General features: G+C 37.7%; 1 protein-coding gene across 1 annotated transcript; it reads right to left on the reverse strand.

Annotated features, from left to right (window-relative positions):
• Positions 1-143: 143 nt before the first annotated feature.
• On the reverse strand, positions 144-27583 carry RBM45 (RNA binding motif protein 45). The gene is made up of 9 exons (XM_074399421.1): positions 27128-27583; positions 22441-22563; positions 20642-20768; positions 18446-18568; positions 17484-17663; positions 15593-15722; positions 15332-15416; positions 14954-15117; positions 144-12530 (listed from the first exon to the last, which is right to left on the reverse strand). The coding sequence occupies exons 1-9, from the start codon at positions 27425-27427 to the stop codon at positions 12338-12340; spliced, it is 1425 nt and encodes a 474-aa protein (XP_074255522.1). The 5' UTR covers positions 27428-27583; the 3' UTR covers positions 144-12337.

Below are 27583 nucleotides of genomic sequence, written 5' to 3' on the forward strand. Positions count from 1 at the left end.
TATTAATTTAGCTTCCCCTTTTCTTTTCTCACTCTTACTCTCCTGCCGTCTTGCCATCATAATACCCTACTGCATCATAGGGGGAGCAAAAGCAGATCTTTTCTAATATTTCTTGTTCTATAAGCACTGGAAGAACAAATGCCTTCTTTCTTTTTTTTTTTTTTGAGACGGAGTTTCGCTCTTATTACCCAGGCTGGAGTGCAATGGCGCGATCTCGGCTCACCGCAACCTCCGCCTCCTGGGTTCAGGCAATTCTGCCTCAGCCTCCTGAGTAGCTGGGATTACAGGCACGCACCACCATGCCCAGTTGATTTTTTTGTATTTTTAGTAGAGATGGGGTTTCACCATGTTGACCAGGATGGTCTCGATCTCTTGACCTCGTGATCCGCCCGCCTCAGCCTCCCAAAGTGCTGGGATTACAGGCTTGAGCCACCGTGCCCGGCTACAAACGCCTTCTTTCTAAATGCTTCAGGACACTGCTATTCTCTCATTCTGCAGAACTGTCTGTTTCACCAGCCTCATGCTGATTTTTGCTTTATTCACTAAGAAAGAAAAACTTTAATTGAAGTAAAAGATAAATAAAAAACGCATACTCCATAGAATACAGCTCAAAAGACGATCAGTTATCCCCATCCTGGTCAAGAAAGAGAAGATCACCAGCACACCATAACTCCCTTTGTGACTTTCCCCATTCCAGCTGCTCAAAGGTATGCTTTGCTTGTTTCTGAACTCTGTAAATAGGAATACAACAGCACATCTTTTCTTGGCTGGTTGCTTTTGTTAAACGTTATGTTAGTGAGGTTCCTTCAAATCATTAAGTGTAGCAAGAGTTAGGTCATTTCCTTGCTATAGAGTGTTATATGCATTCTGTTCAGGGACATTGGGGTTGTTTCTACTTTGAGGCTACTGTGAATAATACTAAGAACATTTTCTATGTATCTTTTGGTACATATACGTACACATCTTTGTTGGATATATGCCTGAAGTAGAATTGCTGAGTTGAGGGGGTACATATGTTCAACTTTAGTAGATACTGTCAAACATTTTCGAGAGTGGTTGAGCCAACTTACACTTGCACCAGCAGTTCTCACTGCTTCACACTGTCACCAGTACTTAGTATTGTCAACATTTTAATTCTTGCTGTTCATACCACTGTTAGGGTATCTTATTGTAGTTTTAATGTGCAGTTCATTAATGACCAATATGGTTGAACATTCTGAGTTTTAAAAGATTCTTAAACTTAATTAACTGTCAAATTAAAGAGAATATTCTAATATTTCTTTACAAAAGGAATCCACCCAATCCCTGTCCTCTGCCAAAAACACAAAACAAAACCCAAAAACAAAACAAAAGAACCATCCCCCACCAAACAAAACCCCTGCCATCTCTTTTGGTCTTTTGTGAAGTGCTTGTTCAAATCTTTTGCCCATTTAGTTACTTATTTCTCAATGAGGTTATCTAGGCCAATTGCAGAGAACTGTCAGACTCGGAATACTGCTTTCAGCTCTTTCACAGTCTACCCAGCAGGTGGTCAGAGGCATTAGATTCATTTCATTCCCCCAGGAAATTCCAGGAGGTCTGTCAGATCTAGGATAGAAGAGGGTAAGGGACTTCCTTGCAATAAGATAAAAGTTCTCAAGTCAAAGAAGCTGAAAAGAACATTCCGTACCCCCTGCTCCCCATCTGTAAGTATCAGCTGATTTAGATCAGCTGATGTGCAGAAGCTAATAGGTCTTTTTGTGCTGGTGATGTCACCTTTGCCATTCATACTCTTTTAGTCAGAGGCAGGATCTTTTATGACTCCCCTACGGAGGTGAATGCCAGGTATGGTTCTCTTAGTCAAGGAAACCTCCAACATAGTGCAGCTTCAGGGCCACCAGTGAAGGAATGCAGACAGAAGCCTATTATGACAAGACTCAATAGCTGTCTCAAATCAATAGTATAGCTTTCACATATCTAAGTTAATATGGAGTGTTAGAAGACGGGAGACTAAGGTGTCATCTTGTTTTATTAACAAGATGTTCTGATGTCGAATTGGAGTCAGCCATTTTTAAAAATCCTACCCCTTACTGGTATTCTACTAAATTTTGATTTAGTAGAAATTCTAATTTCCACTATTCTTACCTAAGTTTCTATGATTGACATGAATTTTCTTCCTATTTAATGTTTTCAAGGATATTTTTATAGAACACTGGGAGAGGAGGTTTGCAGTGGCTTGTATTTACACTACTAATTATTATCTTTCTTATTTTCTAGATGAAAAAACAGACCCAAGAAGGCAATGTGGGTACCATATATGAAACTCACTTTCTGGGAACTGAAGACTAATAATATCAACAAGATCTAGAAGACATGATAAATTCCTGTTACAAATAGCTAAAAGCTAATTGGTAGAAGTTGGGTATTCCAGGCACATTGCTAATCTTTAAGGATGATGTAAGAGAGATCTAATTCCATTTTCTTTGCGTGTGAAATATCTCCTTTGAGTTAACATAGTAAATAAGACTGTAGGGATGACATTACAGTACCTGGTATGGACTCCTTATTGCCTATGATTCCCAGATTTAGGCTAAAATTATTAGGAGATAAGTCCTGTTAGAAATTGCTGGTGAAAGAAATAAGCCAAGTTGGTACCTATTGGTAGATAAAAACTGGTAGAAGTTGGTGATGATAAACCAAAAGTAGGTGCTATCTTTGCTAGTACACTCTTTTTTTGCCATGTTGGTTCAGTCTTGACATTGCCAAAGCAGCTCACCCTGTCCAGTGCTCTCAGCAACTATTGTAGATTGTTTCTAAAGTCAGTCCTCCAAGCAACAGATTATAATCTTCTTCTCTACCTTCTTCAAATGATCATGCTCGCACTTACATTAAGTTATGAAGGTACTAATATAGAATAGGGAGGAAGTCTTTTGTGCCAGTGGAAAAATGATGTAAGAATGTAAAAATTATCTCCTAGGGCGCAAACCCAACACAATGGATAGGCTTTGTTTTATTTTATTTTTATTTTTGAGATGGAGTCTTGCTCTGTCACCCAGGCTGGAGTGCAGTAGCGAAATCTTGGATCACTGTAACCTCTGCCTCAGCTTCTTAGTAGCTGGGATTACTTCAAGTGATTCTCCTGCCTTAGCCCTCCTTAGTAGCTGGGATTACAGGTGACTGCTACCACACTGGCTAGTTTTTTTGTATTCTTTTTCAGTAGAGACAGGGATTTACCACGTTGGCTAGGCTGGTCTTGAACTCTTGACCTCAAGAGTGATCCGCCCACCTCAGCCTCCCAAAGTGCTGGGATTATAGGCGTGAGCCACCACACCTGACCCAGATAGGCTTTGTTGACAAAGAAAGGAAAAAAATGAAATTTTATACTTTTATATATCACATCTTCTAGTAAATTAGAACATAATTTTAAAGTAGATGACTTTAATTTTTTTCTAGCATTAAAAAATGAACAAAGAAACAGAATAAGCAAGCAAACAAAACCCTTAACAACTCTGAGCTAATGAATGCTGCTACCTATGTCTTGCTACTGCTAGAAAATATTAATATATGAGCAAATAAAGCAGGGAGTTGTAATATCATGTACTTACAAAATCAGAAAAGAATTTGAAGAATTCAGAAAACATAGTTTCACAGAAGTTATTGTTGAGAAGCACTTTGGTTATTCTTCTGTGCTCAGTATTTCCCCCAATTTCTGGAGACAACACTACCGGCACTTGCCTTTTACACAGTTCTTGAGTTTTGTACCTCATATACAAACAACTGTTTAAAAATGGTCTCCTGATGCCTTCCTTCTGCTACTACTGCAGCATTGTGGTCAGATAGGCAGTTTCTAAGAGTACCACAGTGGTACAGCTTAGGTTGGCTAGCTCACATGGACTTGACATCTAGATACTGCCTTCAATTCATATATGACAGTCACAGAACTCCCTTTTTCTCCGATAACCACTCAAATAAATTTTCACAGGGCCTGGTAACTTTCTCAAAGTATAGTAGGAGCTACATTTTCTACAGAGGACAAAACTTTTCTATCTTAAATAAAGTCAAAGCATGGTCATTAATGAATGAACTACACCTTGATATTTTAACTGAATATTGCTGTCTGATCTCCTACCAATACCATACCTTCAGTTCCCAGGATCCATGTGTTCTTGAGCTACTGTTTCTAGAAAAGGAAACAATGCAATCCATTTATTAGAATTCAGGTATTAAAATGGAACTTCTTATCTAATAAGGATGACCTTTTTGGTTTTCTCTTTACTGAAATCATATGTAAAAATAATTGCCCTGATTTTTAATAGTGCTTACCATCCACATATGGAACAAAGCCTGTGTGTAGCTATACCTCTAGGTGAAAAGGCAATAGATTTCAATGGTTTTTGCCCTCACTGATTTTTAGTTTTAGTATTTATTAAAGTCACTAAAAGTTAAAATGTACCTATAAGTCAAAAAAGCAATCATTTTACAAGAAGATTCACCTTAGGACTGTAAGAACACTCACATACATATAGAGGTATTTCTGTACCCTTTTGATTATTCTATTTCAGTTTTTTTTTTGAGACGGAGTTTCGCTCTTGTTACCCAGGCTGGAGTGCAATGGCGCGATCTGGGCTCATGGCAACCTCCGCCTCCTGGGTTCAGGCAATTCTCCTGCCTCAGCCTCCTGAGTAGCTGGGATTACAGGCACGAGCCACCATGCCCAGCTAATTTTTTGTATTTTTAGTAGAGACGGGGTTTCACCATGTTGACCAGGATGGTCTCGATCTCTCGACCTCGTGATCCACCCGCCTCGGCCTCCCAAAGTGCTGGGATTACAGGCTTGAGCCACCGCACCCGGCTCTATTTCAGTTTTTTAGGAAATGATAATTACATCTCCTTCATACTCCTTTGACATTTCAAACAACATGAACCTATGTACTTCTTCAGAGCCCCAGTCTTTGGTAATTTTTTTACAATACTCACAAAAATAAATGTAAATAAAAAATATTAGATAAAAGCTTTGAATGGCATAAACAATTATCATCCCTTACGAACATCAATAAAAATGCTGGCCTATTACTTGTTATTTATGAGACTGTGTTTTTCAATTTCTTAATGCAATGCATATTTACTGATATTAAACTGAGGAAAAACCAGATGCATAATTCTAAAAAATGCCCAAGGTAAAAAGACTAAGAAACAACTTCTTGGTGCCTTACTTTTACAATAGTTCAACCTAAGGTCCAACATATGAAACCTCCTTTAGGCCAGTATATTCCAAAGTGAATGCCACTGACCACCCCATCATAACCACAGCTTGTTCAAAAACTCACCCCAAACCTAAAGAACCAGTAAACCTGTATTTTAAACAAACATTAAGGGTGATTCCTGTGGACACCAAAGTTTAAGAACCACAGTTTTGGCTGGGTGCAGTGCCTCATGCCTGTAATCGCAGAAATTTGGGAGGCCAAGGTGGGCGGATCACCAGAGGTCAGGAGATCCAGACCAGCCTGACCAACATGGAGAAACCCTGTCTCTACTAAAAAGATAAAATTATTTGGTGTGGTGATGCATGCCTGTAATCCTAGCTACTCAGGAGGCGAGGCAGGAGAATTGCTCAAATCTGGGAGGAGGCGTTTGCGATGAGCAGAGACTGCACCATTGCACTCCAGCTTGTGCAATATGAATAAAATTCCTTTAAAAAAGCACAGTTTTAGGCATTTCAAACACCATCATTTCATTTCCATCTCAGGGCCTTAAATTAACATTGAAATGCTGCACTTTATCACCAGTATTTACTACCACCTAGTGGTAAAGTCCCTTATTTGTGTATGGCTTCATTCATACCGAATAGGATCCCAATTGAGAGAGAATAAAGTTCAGAGAAAGCTAAAATTTTAGACCAATAATTTCCTGGGTATTTTTCCCTACCTTTTTATCTATAGTAGATGAAATCTGTGGAACTAAAAAAATACTGCACATTTTCTAAGTGTATTTAATCATGAAAAACTCTTTCTAGTATTCCAAGGAACATAGTTTGGAACGTGTTGATTTAGAAGCAGCAAATTTGACAGTTGCTTTCAGTACCTGTAACCTAGTATACAAGACCTCACTTGATGAATTTACAAAAAGGCTTTGATCAGGCTTATTTTAAATGTTATTTCTCATTTTAACTACATGCTTGAGAGGTTTACTGAGCTGTGCTGCTTATTTAACTTTTTTAAAAAATAAATATATACAAATAAAACACTGTTAGCAGTTTTAATAACTAACATTCGCTGAGCATCTAAATATTTATATATTATGTTATCATACTCAAAGTGCTCCTGAAAAGTAAATATTAAGGCGAGAAATAAACAACTAGATTACTAAATGCTATTTTTAGGTTCTAGAATTTCCTCATTCTAAGACAAATTTGAAATTCTAGCTTTTAAAATACAGCTTTAGGGATCAACTGCAAAAGACAGAAAGACAGGACCAAAGCTAAATAACTGAGAGGATTAAGATGAAATGCACGCAGAAGCGGAAGTAAGCATTGTTTACTGAGACATGCAACTGGGAAAGAAAACAAAACAGGTTGTACTGAAAACGAAAAGTGTTTTGTAGGTAGAGAGGCATCATATGATCTCTTTAGAATTTATATTAGGATTCAAAGAAATACACCTAGATAAGGTAACTTACTCTTACCACAGCTGCTGGGACTGGCTGCCTGACTTGCAGAAGGGAGAAACCAGGATCATTTAATCTGAACAGAGAATGTGGAGGGCTGGCCAGGTACTATGACAGCTAACATGTGACAGATTCAATTTCTCCTAGAAAGCCCAGTGAAATACTTTAACAGGGGAAAATTGTAGGAAATCAGATTTTGTCTCAATTGTGAAGATTAACCAAAGATGCAATGGACTCAGGTAGGAGGTAGAGAGCTCCTTCCTATAACTGTTACTTTTACACTGTTTAGATTAACCACCTGGCAGAAACATTTTTGAGGTAATTCAAGTATTACTTACATGGCAGAGCCCAATGACTTGTAAGGAACAATTTAATCTCAATCTGTGAAAACTGAACCATATGTATAGTAAATGAGTTTGGGTATAATTATACCTATTTTTTGGCAATTAATCTACAACTCCCCTCACTTAGGTTTTTCATTGCCTTTTTTTTTTTTTTAAATCAGAAACAAAGAAACAGAAGACTGTGGCTATTCACAGGTACAGTAACAGCACACTGCAGCCTTGAACTCCTGGGCTCAGGCACTTCTATCGCCTCAGTCTCCTGAGTAGCTGGGACTACAGGCACTTGCCACTGTACCCAGCTTTGCTTTGTTTTTAAAATACATCCTTTGGCTCACAGAAAGATAGCTGGTCCAATTCTTGTCAGCAGTTTTGTCTGTGAAGATAAGATGACATTTTTAAATCTAAATTTGCTAAAATCACTGACTTTTTTTTAAAGATAAGACTGTCACCCAGGCTGAATTGCAATGGCGTGATCTCAGCTCACTGCAACCTCCACTTCCCGACTTGAAGCAATTCTCCTGTCTCCCAAGTAGCTGGGATTACAGGGATGTGCCACCACACCCTGCTAATTTTTGTATTTTTAGTAGAGAAGGGTTTCACTATGTTGGCCAGACTGGTCTCGAACTTCTGACCTCGTGATTCGCCTGCCTCGGCTTCCCAAAGTGCTGGGATTACACATGTGAGCCACGGCACCCAGCCAATCACTGACTTTTAAAGGAAAGGATTTTAGTTTTCCAATGGAGATGTCCAAGTATAAGATACTCTATTAAGACTGCTGAATTTATTTTTATTTTATTTATTTATTTTTTTGAGACAAGACTCTTGCTGTTGCCCAGGCTGGAGTGCAGTGGTGCAATCTGGGCTTACTGCAGCCTCCACCTCCTGGGTTCAAGTGATTCTCCTGCCTCAGCCTCCTAAGTAGCTGGGATTATAGGCACAAGCCCCCACACCCAGCTAATTTCTGTATTTTTAGTAGAGACGGGGTTTCACCATGGTGGCCAGGATGGTCTCAATCTCCTGACTTCATGATCCACCTGCCTTGGCCTCCTAAAGTGCTGGGTTTACAGGTGTGAGCCACTGCGTCAGGCCAAGATTGCTGAATTTAATCTTTCATCATTATTAGTTTGAGTCATGAGAGGTATAATGAGGAGATAATTGTTTGAACAAATGTTTAGCATTTATAATACCTTTTTATAAAAAGTGTCAAGTGCTTGATTTAGATACATCTTTTTGATACATATAATTCAACCACAAAGCTAATAACATTTTTTGGCTACAGTTTTAAAATACAAGCAGAATAGATTCTAATTTTTAATCTTTAGTTTTTATTTTTAGGACAGGGTCTAACTTTGCCATCCAGGCTGGAGCAGTACTATTGTGGCTCACTGTAGTCTCAGTCTTCCAGGCTCAAGTAATCCTGCCACTTCAGCCTTCTGAGTAGCTGAGACTACTGTCACATGTCACCACACCTGGCTAATTTTGTATTTTTTTAGAGAGTGGGCCCCCCTGTGCTGCCTAGGCTGATCTCTCCTTGAACTCTAGGGCTCAAGCAATCCTCCTGCCTCGGCCTCCTAAAGTGACATGATTATAGGTGTGGTGAGCCACCACCCGGCCCTAATTTTTAATCTTTAATTTCAAAATGACTATACCTCCTATTGTAGTCTGTTTTGAAAATTCCTTACATGTCATATTTTTGGAGTGGCCATTATTTCTATAAAGATAAAAATGTCCATCTCCCAAAGCCACTGAGATTTATTTAAATTTATTATCAACAAGTTTTAATTTTTTTAACACTGTTGCTTAATAATCTTAAAAGAGCTTTACAAATTTACCAATACATTTTGGTATAACTAAAAAAAAAATACGGTATAAAATATCTGTAATGATTTGTCTTTTGTTCTTAGATTAAGTGTAAACAGTTAACCTGGATGTATAGATTGAGTAGCGTTTACCATATTTTCTTGACTCTAAGAAGCAGTTGATTGAAAAAAGCACCTTTTCATATTTTATTAAAGAAGAAAAAAAGGCTATCAACTACACTAAGCCATACAATTCATATCGAGATGCTTCCACTTCCAGAGGTGTTAAAATGTGAAAGATGTGCATCTCAAAATAAATGAAATAAGTCATTTAGTCAAGTTCTAAAGACTGCCTGTTAAACTTTTCTATTATTGTCTTTCACATAAATAAGTCATGATTTAGTTAGGCAAAGAAAACTTTATTTCTGCTACACGTAACAACATATTGCTCTAAGGAACAACTACTATATTCATTTTAGCATTAATGTATGGATTCAAAAATACATGTCAGCAATCCCTACTTCCCGGACAAAACAATGCTGTACACAGACTATCAGGTATATGAAAAAAAAAAGCTGTCAACTGTCCACAGGGAATGCGTCCAGTCACATTTTCAGTCAGTCAGCTGAGGATTATGTCATTATTTAGTCTTTGTTCTGTAGAAAGAACACAACACAAGTATGAAAATCATCACCTGAAAGGAAACAGCTGTTGTAGTATTCCTAAAATTTTAGGAATTGTTCCTTTATTTCAATATACCCAATGTTATCTGCTTAATCAGAGGCACCCCCAAATAAAACCAAACTTACTCAGAAGGGTGATGCAGGTACTGAATTTCTAGAGGGAAAATGTTGTGAATTAATAAAAAATCTGATGCTCTGAAATACTAAAATTTCTATTTTCCTCAAATAGACAATTACATTGTGGTTATCAGACCCATCTCGAAATAGAACTCAACTACTTTCAAAGTTATATCCTTAGATCAGTTGTTTCTATCTCCTAGGAATGACTCACTTAATACCAGGCCCATACCTCAGAGACAAAATAAACTAGCCTTCATGAGTTGTGTTTGTAGCCTCTTAAAAATTAATGAAACAAATAAAAAAGTGCACCTACCCAAAAAAACTTGTCACAACCATATAAAATTTGGGAAAGTCTTCCACAGTATTTTATGGAACCTTAAAATAAGATAATATATTTATTTAATACACCAACAAAGAAGAAGAATCTCATAATGGAGTCCATTGTAAATAGAAGATCCGCAGCAAAAAATTTTTTAAAAGCCATGCTGCAATTAGAAGAAATTCAAAACCGTGTAGCTAATCATATCCTATCCAAATAACCATTTCAGTTAACCTGACCCTACTTTATCTCTGCCCTGAATATGTGTAACAGTTCAAAAAAGGGAAAAATGATAGATTAAAATTTTTATGAACAGCCATGCTGAATATGTAGGAAATTGCATGAGTTTAAGGGAAAAACGTGGTTTTATAAAGCTTAGTTCTCACAGTACCAGCTGGTCGTGAGGTAGTTTTATGTCATTATACTTTTAATTTCTAATCATTTGGATATCATTATTTTAGATAAAAGGACATTTCAAAGGTTTCACTGAAGCTACAAATGTACGAGTTTTAGCTTAGACTTGAAAAGCCTTTTTCATTTTACAAGGAATTTTGTTGACTTGTCTTTGAATAGCCCTAAGAGCAAACTGGGCCTCAAAAAGACAAAGAGGGTCAGGTGCCGTGGTTCACACATGTAATCCCAGCACTTTGGGAGGCTGAGAAAGGCAGATGGCTTGAGCTCAGGAGTTTAAGACCAGCCTGAGCAACATGGCAAAACCTTGACTCTACCAAAAACAAAAAATATTAATAATTAGCTGGGCATGGTGGCACATGCCTGTAGTCCCAGCTACTTGGGATGCTGAGGTGGGAGGACTGCTTGAGCCCAGGAGGTGGAAGTAGCAGTAAGCCCAGATCAGGCCATTGCACTCCAGCCTGGGTGACAGAGAGAGATTATGCATTTTTTTTTTTTTTTTAAAAGGCATAGACACCAGCCCAGTCACAGTTAAATGGCTTTTTATTTTAAGCCCAATATTCTCTTTAACATGTAAGTAATCATTAGAAAAGGTTCAACCATAAGAGTAATTTATATACTATTCTATACTGAGAAGTCTATATTATTACCATTTTTAAGGACAAAGATTTGTCTTGTAAAAACAAGAACTGTTTATTTCCTATTGTTGAAATATTCACAGACTGGAATAAACACATTTTTTTGCATGCTATAGAATAGCTTGTCCAAATAGAATTCATTCTTAACATTTTATTCATCAACAGGAAAAAATGCTCGCTAATTCTTTTTCACTGGCAATTTAATATTTCCAGGGTTAAACTGCTAACAATGTATGGTACAATGACAGTGGATTTGTCACTTAATAAAACATTTAAAAATTAGAATTATATGTAATGTGCCCAATGGGCACTTTTCTCTTGTCAAATGCCTTCTATGAAGGAGGGACTAATCATGTGCCCTGTTCTAGGAAAGGAAGGGTCATCAGAAGTGAGGCCTGGTAGGATTTATTTTCATATGTGCTAGCTCACATAATTGATCAGAAAGAAAATCTTAAGTGAAAAAAATAAAGGTTTCAAGCCAATAACTTCAACTAAATTCAAAGTGCTTGCCATCTACTGCATTTGACCTATAGTAGACTTAGAAATCTGGTTTGTGGGAATAGGAAAACAGCTTCCCCTGAAATTAGAATTATTTTACAGAATAAAAAAAGCCAAACTTTAAAGAATGTTTCCCCAAACCACAAAGATATAAACTGTCACAGTAAAAGAAATTATAGTTTGATTTTTGAAAACTAATAAATAAAATAGGAAATGAAATTCATATGGCTGTACATATTGTAATTTACAATAGATAAAGAGTTTTTGGTAAATTGTCAGGTTTTCTTAAAAAACACATATATGCACACAAGAATATTTTCTGAATGTATTGTTTTAATGTACAAACTCACAAATATAAGTCCAGAAAATACCAACAGTTAGGTTCAGAAGGTCCAAAAATGATATATTATTTATTGCCTTTTAGACAGTTCATTAGAGAGAAGTCAAAACATTATCTTTATAAAAGACTGTTATAAATTACCTCAATTCATAACTCAAGACAGAAATTCTTCAAGTGAAAGATCTTTAGAAGTATTTTAATTTTTTTTGAAGCAATCTATATTCTAGCACTGGACAATTAAAAAGTTTATGTAAGCACATATAGTAAAAAAGTCAAATTCTTAAAATCTAAGATTTCACAAACAAAAACCAATGATTAATCTTTCTAAATTGATATCTAATTTTATTTGATAGGGCAAAACCATTCTTCTAGTAAATGTCAACAATTTTTAAAGTTTAAATAGTTGCAAAGCTCTTTTAACTGACAACTTCTAAACCACTAAAAAGAAAAGTTCATAATTAAAGTACTTATGCATATTCCTCCTGCTATACTACTTACTCAGTATGTTTTAAAATTCAGATTAAAAAAGGCTTACCTCAAGAATCAGTAAGTTCTTTGCCGTTTGTTAGATTCTTCTCTTGGCGAATCTGCCAGCATAACTTTAAGTCTCACCCCGTTCAGAATCTTTCCATGTAGAGTGGCAATGGCATCATTCGCGCTTATTCTATCGGCATACTTGGCATAGCCCACATTTTTTCCTGACACAAGGTAAACTTCGATCAGGTTACCAAAGCGGCTGAAACAAAGTGAAAAAATAAGCAACCAAAATTGATAAATACAGCTGCTCAGGTCTAAAATTTGGAGTCCATGCTCGACTCCGTTTTCACCCTTCTCCTCAGATTGGATATCCAACTCTTGCCAATCTTAAACATCTCAGTCAATTCTATTCATTCTCTTTCAGGTCTCTCTTCTTATTCAGACCATCATCTTTTCCTTAATCTAATTCCTTTTTCACTAGTTTCCTTAACCCCTGGGCTTGTCCCTCTTCAATCCATTTTCTACTCTGTCTTCTGAGTGATCTTTCTAAAATCTAAATATGATCACTAACTCCCTAAAAATCCCCTCAGCAGCTCCCCACTGCCTCCAGGATGACAACAAATTCCTTAATATAGCTCAAGAGCCTTTCTGACATAGTCCTTGGACTCTTTAGTTTCATTTTCCCAAACACTCTCAAATTCTCTATCTAAAAGCTCTTCTTTTACAATCTCTATGACAGAAATAACCATGCATACCACCAGCTTTCACCTGTAGAAAAATTATTTTCATCTTTCAGGTCTCCAAATACACCTTCATTCTTTCAAGGCTTCTCAGAGTTTCTAAGGTTAACTGCTCCCCCAATGTATTTTACACATTCCTAATCACAACACCAATCACACTGGGTTGTAATTTTCTAGTTACTTATCTGTTTCCTACATGAGATCAGCTCTAAGAGGACAAGAACTATAATGTCTTGTCCATTTAACATTTTGCTTATATAATGTCTCTTGTACTTAGCATACACAGTTCCTGCCTTGCAGAAAGAGGAAGTTCAAGAAAAAAACTAAATACATCGGTTAAATAAAGGTCAAAAAGACTTGAATCATGTCCCTGATTTTTTTTCCTTTTGAGCCTCAACATACAACCACATTATGTCCCTGATATTTTGTGCAGCTCTTTAACAAGCTTCCTATCTATCTAATTCACTAACATTCTTATAAGGCAGATGGGAAAAAGACCTAAAAGAAAAAGTGAAGAAAGAAGTTATGTTAAAAACACAAAAATAAGAAGCTTCCCCCTCCTTTTTTTTTTTTTTTTTTTTGAGACAGTTTCACTCCTGTTGCCTAGGCTGGAGCACAATGGTGTGATCTCAGCTCACCACAACCTCTGTCTCCCAGGTTCAAGCCATTCTCCTGCCTCAGCCTCCTGAGTAAGCTGGAATTACAGGCATGTACCACTAAGCCTGGCTAATTTTGTATTTTCAGTAGAGATGGGATTTCACCACATTGGTCAGGCTGGTCTCAAACTCCCAACCTCAGGTGTCTGCCCACCTCAGCCTCCCAAAGTGCTGAGATTATAGGTGTGAGCCAGCCAGATCTTCTTCTTCTTCTTCTTCTTCTTCTTCTTCTTCTTTTTTTTTTATAAAAAGCATTTATATATTTTTCCCTATAATCAAGTATCGTTTACACAATGCGGCTGTATAACCCTTAAGGATACAACAATGCACCAACAAAACAGACAATGCTTAGTTAAACACACACACACACACACACACACACACACACACACACACACACACAAATAAAAAGGGTCTCACTCTGTCTCCCAGGCTGGAGTGCAGTAGGACAATTTTGGCTCACTGCAACCTCGACCTCGCGGGTAAAAGCAATCTTGCACCTCATCCTGAGAAGTAGTTGGGACCACAGGCATGTACCACCATGCCTGTTTAATTCTTGTATTTTTTGTAGAGATGGGGTTTTGCCATTTTGCCCAGGCTGGTCTTGAACTCCTCAGCTCAAGATTCCCACTACCTTGGCCTCCCAAAATGTTGGGATCATAGGCATGAGTCACTGGGCCTGGCCCATTTCATGTCTTCAAAACAAAATAGCAAGAAATTCTATATGGAGCCTTAGGATGTGTGCTTGATAAATAAGAGAAGAAAACGATCAGAAATTGAAAAAGATGATATAAATAAGTAGTTTTTACTAGGGGAGGGGCAGCAGGGGGTGAGGAGTTGGGGAGGGATAACCTGGGGAGAAATGCCAGATACAGGTGATGGGGAGGAAGGCAGCAAACCACATTGCCATGTAGGTAACAATCTTGCATATTCTTCACATGTACCTCAAAACCTAAAACGCAATTTTATATATATATATATATGTGTGTGTGTGTGTGTGTGTGTGTATATATATACGTATATATACATATATACATATATATATACACACACATATGTATACGTATATATATATATACGTATACATATATATACGTATATATATATACACACATATATATGTGTATATATATATACATAAATATATATTTTTTTTAAGTAGTTTTTAAAACCACAGAACAAATCCTCTCTACCTGATAGGTACTGGATGAAGGAAGGGTCTAGATTAGGAGAATGCTTAAATTACTAGCATAAATATGTTATAATAAAAAGTGTAATTTTCTTACCAGAATATATCTTCTAATACGTCTAAAGGCAAAGGATGAGGATTAAACACAATAAAAAGTCTTTCTTTCACAGGAGTTTCAGGAGGGGCCTTTTTTTTGCATGATGGAAGTACAACATCTGTCTGGATTTGAGGCAACTGTGATCCAGAGCTTCCTCCAAATTGCTGTTAACAGGTAGAAAACAAGAAAAAGAAAAAAATGCCCTTTAGGGATTTTTGGCCAAGAGCTAAAGACAGATATGTATCATGGCATCTATGTGGTCTTCCACTATAGCTCTGAAAATTTTCTTATATAGGTAATCAAAAAAGTACATTTTTTCTTCATATTTATTTTATATACTATTGATATATTACGAAGATTAAATTCTTACCTACTTACCATAAATTGTTGCTGACTTGGGTTATTCCACACCACTGATGCAAGCTGTGCAGCTACCATCTGTGTTGCCATTTTTCTAAGGAGACTGGAGACAATAACTGATAATTTACAGAAAACTAGAAATATTCAGTCTTTAACAATAACTTGTTTTGTGTGACTTTCTCACCTAAGAGGTCAACTGTTTTCTATTTTTATTCTTCAAGTCCTATCAATCATATACACTCAAAGCTCAGCTTTAGACACTCCTGGAATGGTACTTACTCTGTTGCATTACTTCCATCATCAATGAAGGAAACACCTATTCGATTCCCAGGAGGGTACTGAAATCCATGTAATTTGTATTTTGCATAAATAGCTGACGCTACATTAAAATACTGAACCACTCCATGACCTAAAATAGAAAATATATAGAAATGAAACAGGAAAGCAGATTGAGTGCCTAAGGCCTATGTTACAATGTATCTCAAAAATGAAACCATTTAGAACTTTAACATCACACAACTAGTAAATACAGAATCAAATGTATCAGAAAACACAATTCTGATATACATGTGTGCAGTAGGTGTATTCCTAGAAAAGGAAGAAATGATTTAGGGAAAAAATGAACATGATATTTTAAGGAAAATGGAATATTAACATACATTCTATCTAATAAATTTAATTTTAGGGTACTGGCTTTCTTATATGACACCAATATACTTACGAGTCTAAATTTTTATTCTTTGGAATCTACTTTGAAATATCAAGATTTTCCAACCATACCGTGTAGGAAACAAAATGAGAAGTGATAGTTGAAATATATATATACTCATCCTGGATATCTGCAGCAGTAGGGAGAGTAAAAATGATTTGAATGAAAAACCAAAAGATAGAGAAAAGATAATCTCAGATCACAAGTCACATATTTTACATTCCTTTGCAGAGATTTCCATCAAAGGGACAAATTTCAATTTAGGAGGGTGATGTTAAAGAGAGGGACAATGTGGCCGGATGCAGTGGCTCAAGCCTGTGATCCCAGCACCTTGGGAGGCCGAGGCGGGTGGATCACGAGGTCAAGAGATCAAGACCATCCTGGTCAACATGGTGAAACCCCGTCTCTACTAAAAATACAAAAAAAATTAGCTGGGTATGGTGGCGCGCGCCTGTAATCCCAGCTACTCAGGAGGCTGAGGCAGGAGAATTGCCTGAACCCAGGAGGCGGAGGTTGTGGTGAGCCGAGATCGCGCCATTGCACTCCAGCCTGGGTAACAAGAACCAAACTCCGTCTCCAAAACAAAAAAAAAAAAAGAGAGGGACAATGTTATTTCACTAACTAAGAAAAAAAAAACCTTTCGATTTACTGAGTGCCCTATTATGTGCCAGAACTTGCATTAGGTTATTTTACATACATTACCTTGAATTCTTACCTAACCCTGGCAAAGAAGGTATCAATGATCCCATTTTACATATGAGGAAAGAGAGGCTCAGAGAGGATAAGCAAATTGCCAAGGTCTCAAAGCTACATGCCACTGCTGGGATCTGTACCTGATTCTGATGCAAAATGGAACACCAAACTCTCCCATTATGCCACAATGCCTGCATTAACAAAGAGCCTTAATAAAATCAAAAGCTTAAAACACAAAGATGGGTTGACTAACGCTAGATAATGGGTTTAATCAATTAACTAATAAATTCAAATGGCTGATATTAGAGTCTTGCTTCCACTGAAATTGGAAGAAGCAGAGAGAGAAGTAGGGCATTCAGATACCTGGAATGAAGAGAATGAGGGGTACATATTTAAGAGAAAGAGATCTAGGGATGAATGAGGAGGAAATACTGTGAGTTTCATAACTTTGCCTAATATTAACCAAAAGAGTTCATCGAGACAGAGGCTCTATCCTGAGGTATTTTTTTGTTGTGCAACTGGAAATACAGAATGTTATATTTTGTGGGAGTTAAAATATATTTTCAAGTGAACTATTTTGTAAAAAGGAGATATGTTCCAGGGCTTTGTTTATTAAGGTATCACCATAATTTGAAGTCTAAAGTAGGGAAAAAGGAAAGATAAAATTCCTGTTACATGAGCAGTATTTGACATAAAAGTCCTACTAGAGAAAAGCCATTTTAACAAAACTCTGTGTATATATGTATTTTAATATGAACATTATCTTACCATAATTTGAATAAGGATCTCGTTGAACTTCACAATATTCCAATCCTGGTACTATATCAAAAATGCTGAAAAGCTGTTCTTCAGTGAAAGGAACTCTTGATACAACTGACAAGCGTTTGGAGATTGCTTCCTGGCCTCGGCTGTCATTCTTGTCAAAACTTGAAAATTCAGATTGTTGTTCTCCAACAATACAAAAAAAAGTAAATCTTTAGATTTCTACACAGCCAACAATTCACTTAACATTTTAAATACTAGAAAACCAAGAGTCCATTGTACTGAATAAAGGCACTGTATTTTGTAGTATGCTTCTGGTCATCAGCACTACCAATGGGACTAATGACAAGAAAAGAGACAACTCTTCCCCTTTGCCCTACCTTTAATGAAGAAATATAAGCAGAAATGCATAGTCTCATTTCACAGAAATAAGTTTAGTATGCAAAACTGAGAAATACAGCAAGAATTTTACCTGAAAGTTTATGTCAAATAACATTCATAGGCCTCACTTTCATCACCCATTTTCTTTTTTTCTATTATAGCTTCTACTTTTGCCATTCCTCTCCTTTCTGTAGCCCTAATTTTAAAGCAGCAGTAGTTCTGGGACAAAATTTTGGGACTCATACTGAGAGGATATCTATATATGTCTTTTTAAGTTTTTCGTCAGCTGCACAGAGGCAGAAGCTCACCCAAAAACGTGACAGTGATATGTGGCAGTGGCAATAGTTTATAATATGAGGATGAGTAACTAAACAGAAAACTATAGTTAGAAATCAGTTAAACAAAATAAGTGTTAAATATTAAGAATCTTAGGAGTTATAAGCCACTTTTTAGAAATAAAAAGCTACATTTAAGATATTTATTCACTAGGTGAAATTTACAGATGACTAATAACAGAGTATTTTTTAAAACCCAAATTAGATTGCACATACTACATTATATTATTAAAGTAAAGGTAGACTACTTACCAAATGGAAACATATTTACTCTAGGTTCATGTCCCAAAGCCTCTTGCCTCATATTACTATAATAATCTTGTTCAGAGGATTCAGATGCTTTATTTTTAGGTTCAGCCAAGATTGCTCTAAAACCTGAAAAAAAATCCATGAATTTCAAGTTTCATAGCAAATTTAACATACCTGCAAATATACCTGATTGCTAGTGCCTGACTCAGCTTTATAAATATAATTGTACAAAGTAAAACCTATACAAAGGCCATCTCTACCAGATCTACTTCTTTGCTTTCTGGAAGATGGCAGAGAGTAAATGAGAAATAGCAAGTATCCCAAATTACAGATCAATGTAGACATGAAAGATCAACAATTCTATGCTATCCCTTCCAATCTCCCCCATTACAGATAACATCGTCATCCATTCACCTAAGTTCCTCAACATCAAAATCCTGCAGGGCTTCTTCATATTTAACCTGTCACCAAGATTCTTCCTTTAAAATGCACACACTTGGAATATGCTATGTTCCACTCTAACTTCCCTGCCTCTATTTTTAATTTAGATTCTCTTCAATTAATTACAACAGTCCTTTAACTGTTCTTCTGGATCAAGGGTTCTTAACTAGGGGTCGAAGGATGAGCTTCAAAAGGTGGGAAGGTTCTAGGAACCCTCTGAAACTTTAAACAAAATGCTTATTATGCATTTATGTGTATATGGAGGGTTCAGTTTTCTTCACATTATTCAGTGGCTTAAAAAAGGATAAAGCCAGCCAGTTTGAATTCTTCTCTGAAAATCTGTGTGGTTAGATAAACTGTTCTTACTTTAATCTTTCCAGACAATCTACAAAAGAATCCTAAAGTGGACTAACCTTGAACTTTTCCTAACCTCCCATATATGGTTCCAATGTACCTAGTTAACTGTCTCTCAAAATGTCTCAACAGAAATACTGTGCTTTACTCAGACAGCTGCCTTCACAGCACTAAGCAAGACATGTTTACTCCTGGCTTTGTGCCTCTGCTAGCACTGCTGTCATCTTCTGTCCTGCCTACTCAGCACCAGACCTAAGTCCTACCCACTCCGCATGCGTTTCCATGCTCATCCAGCACATTTGTTTTTCACCATTGATAGACTCTACCATACATTTACAAACATTTTTTTCATTTGGCAAATTCTTATTGAGTCTACTATAAATGGCAGTTACTTTTATAGAGAGCTTAATAAATCTTTATTGAGGGCCTAATATTGTACTAGATACTTGGAGTGACAGACAAAAAACACATACTTCTTGCTTTCAAACAGCCTTCAAAAAAAAGTTCTTCCATTATTCTTTACTTTTTTTGACTATTAGATCTTGGCTACTTAATATAGCTATAAATTCCTGAAAAGCTAGGGCTGCCATATACTTCATCTGTATCCCTGCACTTAGCATATTGATGAGTATACCATAGGTACTCAATTAGTGCTAGCTAAATGAGAAATTTAGAAGGATCTAAGAGAAAATTTTGGTATGTACCTTAGGGGTATCTAAGAATTCTACTGATTCACAGTAATTCTTTCCAGTACACATAGATTTTTATAATGTCCTAACATCCTGTAGTTTAATTATTCCACATCTAATTTCTAAAGGTCAATATACCTAACTAGAAGTATACCAACAAAGAATGTTCTCCATGACATATTTAAAATTCTTATGCTTTCTATATACAGCAAGATCAGAAGATCAAATTCATGTCACACTAGCTTGAAATTAACCCTAGCTATATTAATTACTTATGTTAGCACATCTTATAAATCTTATTTTTAACCTATGTTTATTAGTTATACTGTATACTCTTTGGGGTGTAGATCAAATATAAACAAATATAAAGAATATTTTTAAAACCCTGAAAAGGTAAGTCAATTTTTAAAACTTAAAATGCTAAAATACATTAAAAAAAAAAAATCCAAAACCTCTGTAAATAATAGCCAAAGTGGGTTGTACTTCACTAACTTAAAGTAGTTGCTCTTATTTCTTCAAAATAGTGCCTCAATGAATGTTTAATCATAGCCCCAAGGTATTTTTCATCCTTGGACTGCATGTATTTAAATACCTACTACTAAAATTACATTACCAGATATGGTTATTAGCAAAAACCAATATTAAATTCACTTATTTAGAATAATCAGAATTTTTTACAGAAGTTTTTAACAATGTTAAACAATCACATCCTTACTTCGATCACAGTTTTCTATTGCTTGGGCAGCTTGTGATGGTTTTAAGTATCGTACGTAGCCCAAACCTTTACTTTCTCCAGTGACTTTATTCTTAATAATGCTGCAATACTCGATATCTCCATACACCTAAGAGAGTTAAAAGACATTATCTTAGGGGACTTACAATTAATTGAACAGAGTATTTCAGAAGCAAAAATTTGTTTATATGTGACCCTTGCATGCAAAGAAAGAAGTAAGCAGTATAAAATATGCAGATATTTTATACTGCTTATTTCAGAGATGAGGAAGCTGGGGTTTAGAGAATTCAAACAAGGACAAAGCCACAGGAAAAAAAAGGGAAGAATCTGTACATGGTCTGGACAGCTCCAAAGTCTTGCTCAAAAGTGGTTAAGAGCCAGAGCTCTGGAATTAAACTTTCTAGATTGAAATCCTGGATCACCCACTTATTTATTAGGCAGTTTATTTATTCTCTCTGTGCCTACCTCTTCATCTATTAAAAGAAACTAACAGTAGTTTCTACCTCACAGGGTTGTTTAAGGGTTAACTGAAGTAAAATATGTGAAGTGCTTACATGGGGCTTAGAACATACTAAACACTCAAAGAACATTAGCTATAATAACTTGTCTGTCTTCTAACAGCAGCATAAATGATTGTGTATTCTTTAGAAGGACTGCTTTTCAAAGGATATCTTTAAAATACACTGGTTCACTCAGAAAGTTACTATTCTCAGAAATATGCAGTAGTATTTACTTTTAATGTTCAAAGAAATATGCACTATAAACCATTGATATTATTTATCTTATAAATTCTTAAGTAATTAATTAGCAACTTAATTACTATAAAGTGTCATATTTGTTCATTCGGGAAAAGATAAAAATTTATAAATATTTGAGGTAAAAAACATTTTTCTTACTACTGGAGAAAGTATGAAATATATATTTCTGATATTTGTTATTTTTGAAGTATTTTTTTGAATTCTCAATTGTGGTAGGAGAGGAGGTTTGAAAATTACTGTTAACTACTTATTTTCTTTCTTGCTTATTGCCACCCAATTCATGGAAGGATTAGTAGAAAAAAGATAAAACTACAACTCAAAACAATTTAAAAATTGCTTTTTAATAATTGTTGTGAAAGCTTATCATCGCATAAGTTAATGGCTAAAAAGACTTAAAATGATCTTTGAATTTCATTTATATAGGTCAGAGCTGTACTTGGTTTTCTTCTTTATATGTAACTCCTTCAAAGGCCCAATTTTAGGATGGAAATTCGTCAAAGAGTAAGACTTTCTGTGAATGAGTAGTACCATATCAACATACCATAGGCCTGTTATAAATACTAGACAATACAGTTCACACATTCAGGCCTGCCTGATTTGCCTCTATATGACAGGCAATAGAGGGGAGTGATTAGAGAGTCCTTTGAAATTTTAAAGACCAAGAACAGGCTCCAGACTCTGAGAGTCTGGGTTTAAATCACAGCTCTACCACCTACTACCTGTGACTTTGCTTAAAAGTCTCAGAGCTTTCTACTTCATTTCTGTGAATCTCTACTGTCACAATAAAGCAGGGAGAGACTAAAATTACTACTTTTCAGACTTTATATAATCTTCAATTTTAAAAACTAATTTATGCTAGGTTTAATATTTAAAGAGTAGATTGAAAATTATGAAAACAGTTATGCAATTCCCCATGACTACTCTACTGACCTTATTCAAACAACACTTCAGATTTAGTACCCATACAACCTATGTAGGACTGTGAGTTATCACACATGCTAACTGGTTAGAAAACATAAGTACCTTAAATTTTTCTCGCAGATCTTCTTCTGTGTAGGACTTTGGTATCATAACAAAGATTCTTGTAAGTTCTTCGTCTTCAACATCTCGGTGACTTCCAGATGATCGGGACTGAGCAATGAAAACCTAAGAAACAAACAAAACCCCCAAAATAATGTTAACTATTTTCCCACTTCTTAAATTTTTTCAAAAGCAATTTTTATTGCAATGAGTTTTGTGTTTTTTTGTTTGTTTTGAGATGGGGTCTTGCTCCGCCACCTAGGCTGGAGTGTAGTGGTGTGATCATGGCTCACTGCAGTCTCAATGTTCTAGGCTCAAGTAATCCTCCCACCTCAGAATCCCAAGTAGCTAGGACCACAGGCACATACCACCACGCTCAGCTGATTTTTTATCATTTGTAGAGACGAGGTCTCGCTATGCTGCCCAGGATGGTCATGAACTGCTGGGCTCAAGCGATTCTCCCACTTTGACCTTCCAAAGTGCTGGGATTATAGGTGTGAGCCACTTCACTGGGCCTGCAATGACTTTTTATGTAATACCAATCTCTGCATTGTGTTTTTCCCAAACGTATTTCTACTTTTGCATTTATTTTTAGCCAGAGCAATTTGAAGAAATGAAATACAATTAATTAAAACACCATAAACAAGGGCCCTTTTGTTGTCTGTTTCTTTTTCCTTTAAAGGGGGCTCTGTATCTTGGTCTCCGATCTACTGCTGGTAAAGCGGACTCTGTATCGTTCAAGCATGAGAAAACTGGACCCTACGAAATTCCAGAGTAGGTGGCAGCACCTAAGAAAACCACAAGGTTAGAGACATATCCCTATATAGTCTACTTCTAGTTATTCCTTCAATAAATCTATACTATGTCAAGCACTATATGAGTGCGGTATTCAGTAACAGAGAAATGGCCCAATAGAAAGTCTTGCGGCTGATACCAGTAATAAATTGTAAATAGGAAAATACAAATAGGGAAACTTGAAGTATATGCAAAGACACTACAGAAAAAAAAAGAATCTCAGGTAAGATGAGACTGGAAGTGCCATCAGAACACAAATTTTTAAATTTCAGAGGATTGAGGTGTTTCAAATCTCTGATAAAGGAGACAGTCTATATGTAGAACACATGTAAAATAATTAACCTCCTCATGGTAGATTTCTCCCATTAATTTTTACTTTCACAGACTATGGGTGTTCATAGGCTCTAGGTAAGAAGCATTCTTGAAAAACTAAAGCCAAGAATTTTTTCTTATATTTTCTATGTTTTCCCCTTTCTACCAGATAACATAGCTAGTCACAGAATAACTTTTACTTGGACAATATTTTCTGGCTGAGGCCTTATAGGGTCCGGCCCTATAGGGTCCTGTGAGTCCCTCTCTACAGGTGTGGAGACGAGAAACTGTGAAAATAAAGACACAAGACACAGAGATAGAGAAAAGAGAGTTTGGGTCCAGCTGTCCACTGCCAAAGTGCAGAGTCCAGCAAGGCCCCAAGTGCCTGGACACTCTGACTTTTATTGAGTACAAAGCAGGGGGCAGGGTAGGTAGGGTGAGGTAATGGTGGTCAGTGATAGGGTCAGGTAAATCACATGTCTTGGAAACAGGAGCTCAGGATTTTCAAGAAGCCAAGGCAAGGAGAAAACCTAATGTGTCAGCACTTTTTTCATATTTGTCAAGAATATCAGGGATGTTAAAATTTATGTTACTATTACTAATTCTTATCCTAAAGAGAAGAACCAGGTGCAGAAGCAGAACGTGAAAGTAGACATGGAATGTGACCACTGAAGCACAGCATCACATAGAGACAATTAAGCCCTTGGATGACCGCAGGCCTCCCTGACAGCTGCGAGGGCTACTACAAGGGCTTGGAAGAGCTGAGTTTCCTCCAATTCCCCCAAGGAAGGAGATGTCTTGGCCATTTTGGACATCTCCTTCCCCAGCCGGCTAAAGAGTGGGCACTTTCACAGCGCTGGCGCTGCTGCATAGCCGAGGCGCCCTCCAGCAGCCCTTATGTGGGTGTGAAGGAGGGCTTAGAGCATCTTGCCTTAAGGTCACCTCTTTCCCAATGCCATTTCAGTTCCATACTTCATGACCTGACACTTACTAATAAAATTAAAGATTATATGATTGTATATATGTATATATTTATGATTACATGTGAATAGCTATGTGATTATTATAGGAATAAGTATGTAATTATCTCTAATTCTTTTCTAATTCAATATTTATATGAGAACAGACTGAGGTCTTCAGACCCTTGCCTTGGCTCTTGTGGGGTTTCCCCCCAACAAGGCCTGGTACGATAATATTCTTGTCTTATAGATCCTTTGAAATTTTGCAAAGCAAAGTACATGAGAAATATTTAAGCTGAATTAATTTAACTGGAAATGCTGAAAACAACACAACAGTGTTCCAGTGGAAGATGGCTCAAGCTGCAGCTACTGAATGAAACTAGGCTGTCAGGGTGTGGTGGGTCACAACTGAAATGGGAGGCCTGAAATGGAAGGATCACTTGAGTCCAGGAGCTTGAGACCTACCTAGGCAACATAGTGAGACCCTGTCTCTACAAAAATATTAAAAAATTGCCTGGGCACTGGTGGCTCACATCTGTAATCCCAGCACTTTGGGAGGCCAAGGCGGGTGGCTTACCTCAGGTCAGGAGCTCGAGACCAGCCTGATGACCAACATGGTGAAACCCTGTCTGTACGAAAAATACAAAAATTATCCAGGCATGGTAGTGGGCACCTGTAATCCCAGCTACTCCTGAGGCTGGAGAATTGCTTGAACCTGGAAGGCAGAAGCTGCAATGAGCTGAGATCATGCCACTGCACTCCAGCATGGGCAATAAGAGCGAAACTCCATCTAAAACAAACAAACAAAAAAATTAGCTGGGCATGGTGGTGCACATCTGCAGTCCCAGCTACTCAGGATGGTGGCTGAGGTAAGAGGACTGCCTGAGCCTGGAAGGTGGAAGTTGTAGTGAACTGTGATCAAGCCACTGCACTCTAGCGAAACAACCTTCTGGCTAAAACTGAATAGTCAAAAACGTAAAAAACAAAATTGTAAAGTTTAATTCTTTTTGGGAGCAAGAACTTAAATTTCTCTGTGGTAAAATAAAGGTACATTTCGGTGTTGGGCCTTTAATTTCTCTTGTAGATATTCATCAGGGGAAGGTGGTCCATCTATTTCAAATATGGTACTTTTTTTGAGTTGCCCATGGGTTCTGTGGCCATGTTATACTAAAAATATAAAATCCCTCTCCACTAAAGTCATAATTGGAAAGCAATGAAACTCATCAGCCTAGTACAGGGGTCAGCAAACTACAGCTCCATTTTTTATATAGCCCACGATGAAATAACTGTTTTTACAGTTTTTAAGGACTATAAAAACAGAGGATATGTGACAGAGACGGTAAATGGCCCACAAAGCCTAAAATGTTTACTAGCCAGCCCTTTACAGAAAAAGTTTGCCAACTCCTGATCCTGTATGCTATAGCCCTATAATTACTTTTGTTGCAGTACTATTCTGACATACTTCGAAGAAGTGTGGAGAAGTGGGAGGGATTGTTTATTGTGTTGTCGGTATATTTCCAGGCTCCTCTTTTGTGGATGGAGCAAGACCTCCAGAGACTGAAATATCTCTGAGTCCTTTATTTATACATAAGTCCATATTAATACCATTCTCAATTTGGAAAAAAAAAATTTTTTTTAACTGAGAAAATATTTTTGTGCAAAGTACCAGCAGAATAACATACACAGCAACTATTTACATGGGGCAGATGAAGAGTACTGTTTAAGCAATCGGCAGATTCTCAGGATTGAGGCCTGATTTGAGGTCACAGAGAGTAAGCAGTGACATCCTGGCTACTACCGATCAATAACAAGGGCTTACCGTGGGCGAGGCAGTGTGCTAAAAGCATAGATTAACTCAACCCTCAAAATGACCCTTCCTGCCATGTGTCATTATCTCAATGACTTGGCACTTCTTAAGGCAGTTTACTTTGGTCTGCTTTCAAAGAAAAGTTGCAGTAACAGAAAGAGTCAAGAACCAAATCCATGCTATTAACACTTTCAGAAACAGAGCTCATTTAAAATAATTTTCAAAATCACAAAATGCGATGAACATGTAAAGTGGCCGTTTTAAACTCCTGCACTTAAGTATTATATACATGCATTCTTTCGTCTGGTACTGGGAAAACGTCCCACACCAGAGGCCCCTAGTTTAAAGTACTTTCGTCAAGTTGTTATGCTTCCTCCCTACTTGAGGAAAAGTAGAGTTTTTCTGTTTTTCATATATGGAAATTCTGGGCATCTGAGAGAGGAAGGTGAGAAAAGTCCTTAAAGTGGGCTAGGGCGAGTTTGGCAGTTGACTCAAGAGCCGGTGGATAACGAAGGGCAAGGGGGCGGGGAGGCCCAGCCTCTGCTGCTCTGCCACCGGGTGGCGGCGGCCGCCGGGTCCGCTCTCGGGGACAAACGTGCTCTCGGCATCCCGTCCCCTGCCTTCCCTGCAACCCGGCGCAGCCTTGTGGGAGGGGAGCCTCTCCTCAAAGCCGCCCCCTCCCCACGCCAGGTGCTGCCTAGTCAGCAGCCGGGAACGGACGTTCCACGCCTCCCTCACCCCCGCAGAGCAGCAGGTGAAGGGAGGTCCGAAAGGCCCACTCCCTCCCCCGAGGGCACCCCGACCCCGGCACCCGCACCTTGATGGGCTTGGTGTCGTTGGGGCCGAGGCACTGGCCATGCATCTCCTCCATGGCCCTGCAGGCCTGCGAGCTGCGGGCGAACTTAACGAAGGCAATGCCCTTGGACTCTTTGGTGTGCTTGTCCCGCACCACCCAGATGTCCTGGATGTCGCCAAAAGGCGAGAAGCGCTCCCTCAGCACCGACTCGGGCGTGTACTTGCTGATCACGAGGAAGATGCGGCTGTTGGGCGGTTCGTCCAGGCTGTCCACGCCCGGGCGGAAGCCCCCGCCGCTCGCAGAGCTGCCAGCTTCGTCCATGGTGCACCACCCGAACGCAGGGGCCTCGGTGCTCTTCGCTTCGGCGGTATCCGCCACCGCGGCTGTCTCACAGCGAGCCTTTACGGGTTCATAGCTCCTCTTCCGGGAGCGAGAGGAGTCCGGCACCTGGCGCTGTTCAGCCGCGCAGAATGAGGG

Source organism: Saimiri boliviensis, chromosome 5 (genome assembly GCF_048565385.1).
Source record: "Saimiri boliviensis isolate mSaiBol1 chromosome 5, mSaiBol1.pri, whole genome shotgun sequence".
NCBI lineage: Eukaryota > Metazoa > Chordata > Mammalia > Primates > Cebidae > Saimiri > Saimiri boliviensis.

What these genes read in the sequence shown, in the direction of transcription:
- RBM45 (XM_074399421.1), bottom strand. Translation starts at nt 27,427, where the DNA reads ATGGACGAAGCTGGCAGCTCTGCGAGCGGCGGGGGCTTCCGCCCGGGC. An exon ending in ACGACACCAAGCCCATCAAG is followed by an intron (nt 22,564 to 27,127) that starts GTGCGGGTGCCG and finishes TTTGTTTCTTAG; the next exon opens with GTTTTCATTGCTCAGTCCCG. An exon ending in CAAGTCAGCAACAATTTATG is followed by an intron (nt 15,118 to 15,331) that starts GTAAGTAGGTAA and finishes ACCTGTTAACAG; the next exon opens with CAATTTGGAGGAAGCTCTGG.